At 41.4% G+C, this 4909-nt stretch overlaps 1 protein-coding gene across 1 annotated transcript in view; it reads right to left on the reverse strand.

Moving 5' to 3' along the window:
• TMPRSS2 (transmembrane protease, serine 2) overlaps positions 1-4909 on the reverse strand; it is a 13715-nt gene continuing 8806 nt past the window's right edge. Inside the window, exons 9-14 of the mRNA XM_009891373.1 lie at positions 4870-4901; positions 3111-3286; positions 1965-2060; positions 938-1080; positions 203-355; positions 1-12 (exon numbers count right to left, since the gene is read on the reverse strand). Of these exons, the coding sequence (XP_009889675.1) occupies positions 1-12; positions 203-355; positions 938-1080; positions 1965-2060; positions 3111-3286; positions 4870-4901 (612 nt within the window). The remainder of the gene's footprint in view (positions 13-202; positions 356-937; positions 1081-1964; positions 2061-3110; positions 3287-4869; positions 4902-4909) is intronic.

Here is a 4909-nt window from a genome sequence, read left to right on the forward strand (position 1 = left end):
TCATCTGTTTGCCTGTTTAAAAAAAAACAAAACACAAAACTAAAGTTCAAGTTCTGCTGACAGACTATCTTATCAATTACTTGGGTGCTTCTCAACAGAATAACGTCATTATCAGACAAATCATACTTATTTATTTTTATAAATAAAATCAATTTCAGGGTTTGGAACATTTAAAATTACTGAAACCACCGCAATATTTTACCTGCATATTTTTATAAATCCAATCTGTAAACACAGTCATATTCCCGTATACTCCAGGTCTATTGGGACTAGCACAGCCAGTTCCCCAGCTGGTATCTCCAACCAGCCACCACAGGGAGTGTTTGTTAGTTACTAGAGGACCTCCACTGTCACCCTGCACAAAACACAAGCATATTGTTAGTGACCTGGCCACCAGGAAAGATACAATCCATTTCACTTCAGGAATACAGGTTAGGTTTCAAAAAAAGCTAATTGACATTTTAAGGCAGTCACTGAGACAAAATGCAGCAGCAATTACAGTATTAAATGATGACTGCTTGCAATAGGGATGAAAATTGTTTGCCCAAAGCACTAAATGGGACAGGCGTTATTGACTTTCTTGTTCACCAGCGTAATGTTAGGGTATCGCCACGATTATGAAGAGCATTGGTTCACTTTCAAGTACCAGATAACTAAACATCCTTGAAGCATTAAAAAGGAGTGCCTCACCCTCTTTGAGTATTTAGCAAGAACTCAGCACTGGCAGCCATTCAGAAGATGAAACAAAAGCTCTCCCTTTTAAAGGGATGCACCACAGAAAGAACAAGAAGCCCAACCAAAATGTTACTCAAATTTTTAAATTTTTTTTTTTTTTTTGCATGGGATCTGTTTGTGATTAATAGATGACTTAAAAAACCTACTAGTAAGACCACAAAAATAATCAGATCATTATTAGGTGTTAATTAGGAATAATTACCTGGCAGGAATCATATCCTCCTTCTAGATATCCAGCACAGATCATTGTAGGCAAAATCATTCCATTATAGATATAGACAGAGTTACACTTAGAACGTTCTATTAAAGGCACCGAAACATAATTCAAGTTATTTGATGTTTTTCCTAAAACGGAAACACGCACAAAAACACACATACAAAGACAAAATTAGAACAAGCATCATACTACGTTGCCATTACAAATCCCAGCAGCTAGCACTGTTCAAGATGAAATAAACTTACTAGAAACATTGGGATGGACACTTTAAGATGTCCACCGCACAGAGACAACCGTGACATTAAAACTCCCTTCCAAGAGGTCAGTGAGTTACCCTGCGTTACTGCCAGTGTGCTGTAGAGCAAGAGAACATGGCACCTCCCTGCCTACTCCAGCCCCAAATCAAAGGTGTTATCTACAGGGCTATTAAAAGCATGTGAAATGTGCAAGAGGTGAAGAGGACCTCCCACAGAGAGGTTTCATGGTCCAGCACAAGCGGCCAGCAATTCCCATCGTCGGGGTGCAGCTTCCCCAACACCCCGCTCCCCGCCCAGTACCTTCTCACACTGAAAGAAGAAACCTTCCCTCCCTTTCCTTCTCACTTCTTGCAAATTTACTTGCATCATGCTATTTTAGCTCGAGGTGGCGGAAAGGACAGGCTGCTGCCCTTTCCCACGTCCACAGAGGACTGGCTTGGCATACAGCTACCCTTGTTCCAGGGGAGGGTATACGGGCACTGAAGTGGCCCTGCTAGCAGAATTGCTTCCTGTGCGAGTATTTCTGGCCCCCGGTACTGGTTTGAGGCTCCTTTGCTGTCTGCTGAATGCAACACACCACAGCTTGCTTTGAGGTAGAATGCCTTGTGTAAATATTAGGGACCGTAAACACAGGGAAAAAATAGCCTGTCAACAGATCTGGCTCAAACCACCCAATCAGCCCGTATAACAGTTATTTGTAGACTGAAGAGGACGGGTTTATGTAGAACACCAAGAAATTTGAGAGCCACTCTTACCTCCTTGGTGCTCTGCTCCCCACCCAGATATCCAGCACTGCTCATCAGGCTGGAATATCACTCCTGGATTAGGCAGACAAACTGGCCGTACAGCATCTGCAAAACAAACACAGTAACATCTGTAATCCCGGACGTCCAGACATAATTCGAAATAAATGCATGCGAAATATCTCAGCATGACCACCACTTAAATACATACACACCATGCATTTTCTCTGTACTTTGCAGGTAAGCAACACTGCGACACAGGCAGCAGCAGAAAGCTTACCAGCTGCCTTTTCCCAGATGGCTACCTAACCTTCACCGCCAAGTGAGGAACAAGCACGGTTCATGGTTTTAGCTCAATTCATCAGGCTAACTAGAACAATTAACACCAGCTCTTCTGACCAGTGGAGGACAAAAAAGAAGAAAAAACTTCCAACAAGTACCTCTCCGCATTCTCCTTGCAAAACCCTACTGAAAATAACCCCAATGCAAGCAGGATGCAATGCCTGTATACAATAAGCGAGAAACAGAAAACCAGCCAACCTCCCTACTTTTAGCATCAGAAGAGCCCCTCCGGATTACTTCTAGCAGCTTTAAGATGATGCACTGAAACATAAAGGACCTGTACGGATAGCACCTGTACACATAAAGCACATCGAGTTTAAAAACTGCTTTGTCTGCTAGTTTTTACTGCTTGCTTACAAACAACCTACCTCTACTTTTAAGAAAGGAACTTCTAACATTTGGGTTTGGGTTTTTGGTTTGTTGGGGTTTTTTGTTCGGTTGTTTCGTTTTTTTCCCCCCAATTGTTATTTGGCATAACTTGGTTTAGGGTTCAGTCAGCTGCTCCACCATCGCATCCTGAGTCTGCACACATAGGAGTGGCAATGCTAAAGCACCGTACAGCATTCTAGAGTAAAAGTATACTACTGAGATGAGTCTAAACTCCCTTACCACATACTAGATTTAAATAAATCCTACACAGAAAAATCAGAGGGTGTGTCCTCTGCCTCTACTTCTACCCTGTCTATGTCTCTAAGGTGCCTCTACCCACATTTCTTCCCATAAATATCTACAGGGATTTCTTGATGAACTTCAGAAGCTCTAAAAGATGTGCTCATTGTCATTGGATTTTTGCCTGAAGGGGAGCAGAATACATACCAGTAAAAGTCAGCGGTGTCTCTAACTTCATAAGGGCAACATCATTGTCTTTAGAATCCGTATCATAATCGGGATGGGAAATTATCTGTTGCACTCTGTACGAATTTTGTAAGACCATCTCATTCTGGTTCAGAATCCCAGCATAAACCCTCCAGCTGTATGGGTCAGAAAATCGTCTACAGAAAAAAGAAAGATTAGAAGATTTGCTTTTCTGGTAACAAGTCACAGATTATGTATGACCTTCAAAAAATTGTCTTCAGAAATGGTAGTCAAATGCATATGTGACCAAGAACAAAGATGACAAAGGCAAACAAATTGCAAGACATCTAACTTTGGGAAAGCTTGACTCTAATTTCATAAATATATCCAAAAAAATCTTTGAAACGGGTTAAGTATCCCTGTCTGTTCCCTTGGTCACTCAGCACAGCAAATTACAGTCTGAGACTGCAACACTGAAGTCCATTGATTTCCGTAGCTGAGGGATCAAGCAGTTATTTCTGAAGTCTCACATGTCAGTGGTATCACTCGCGTGTACTATCCGAAGTATGCAAGGGCAGCAGAAGCCAGAATTTGTAAAAACACAACTTAGTGAAGGAATTTCCCTGTCTTCAAAATGCCAGTGCTTTTTTGTTTGGTTTTGGTGGGCTTTTTTTAAATGTTAAGCGTGCTCACTAGATGTAATTTAAGCAGCCTCTTGTTTACAAATGCTCAATAAAAAACTTCCCACAAGTGTTAAAACTCCCTCCATGAGAACTGCCAAGGCAGGAGTGCTTGCAGGTTGCCTCCCCTCAAAAAAAAGAAAAAAAAAAAATCAAGACTAAAAACCAGCTTTGTGCCAGCTACAGCTTTGTTGCTATTCCTAAAGCTTTTGCAGAACTCAAATCAGAAAACAAAGGAGGGATAAGATCATCACATAAAAATAAATACTTGCATTCCTTTCTCAAGGTGAAAGACAAAGTCATTTTTCCTTGGCTTAGTCTCCAACTGTGATCCAGCCAACCAACCGTTAAAATGTTTTTGCTTAGTGGGTTTTCCCTCCAACAGAAGCAGCCACCTTTTAAACATATTCTGCCACTGTACACGAGGTACCACAACACTCTCAACTCTCCTTTAAGCTTCTATTTTCATAGGTTAAAAAGGGACAAAGCACCACCTCTTTTTCTTGCTGATGCCAATGTAAAGTGTTCCTTGGACAGGTACAAATCCATATTTAATAGTGACTTGGGCTTTACTACCCTGTGGCATGAAGACACGAGGAAATAAATGGTACAGGCATCTTTAAATGTATCATTTCTACAGTTGTGCAACATTTGAGGATTTGGGATTTTTTTTTCTTTTTCCTTTTCTTTGTTTTTCCTCTAAGTGTAGTTCAACATCTTCACGATAACATTGTATGTCTGGCGTAAGTTTAGTGCTTTGAGTTTACCTCTTAAATTGGGTGGGTATCTGTGCCCAACACCATCGTCCAACTGAATTTCCACCTTTAACACGTAAAATAAGATTTTCTTCCTGTAGAAAGCAGACAGATGGATCTCTAGCCAGCCGCCTCCAGAACAGTTTTTACCTTAATACTTGAAAACCATACTGCGACATAGCCAAAACACTACCTAGCACCTGCACTCAAGGTGGTGGTGGGGAACAGTATTTAGTTCCATTTTAAAGCAGAAAATCAGGAGACTTAGGTAAATTTTTGCATTTCAGCATGAAGCAACAAAAATCGCCATTTGAGAGACAATGAGAGAGTGCGGGCAAGACTCACCCTTCCACGCAGTGTGCCGCCGTCACTATCCACTGGCGGG

Source organism: Charadrius vociferus, unplaced genomic scaffold (assembly GCF_000708025.1).
Source record: "Charadrius vociferus isolate BGI_N301 unplaced genomic scaffold, ASM70802v2 scaffold298, whole genome shotgun sequence".
In the NCBI taxonomy this organism is placed as follows: domain Eukaryota; kingdom Metazoa; phylum Chordata; class Aves; order Charadriiformes; family Charadriidae; genus Charadrius; species Charadrius vociferus.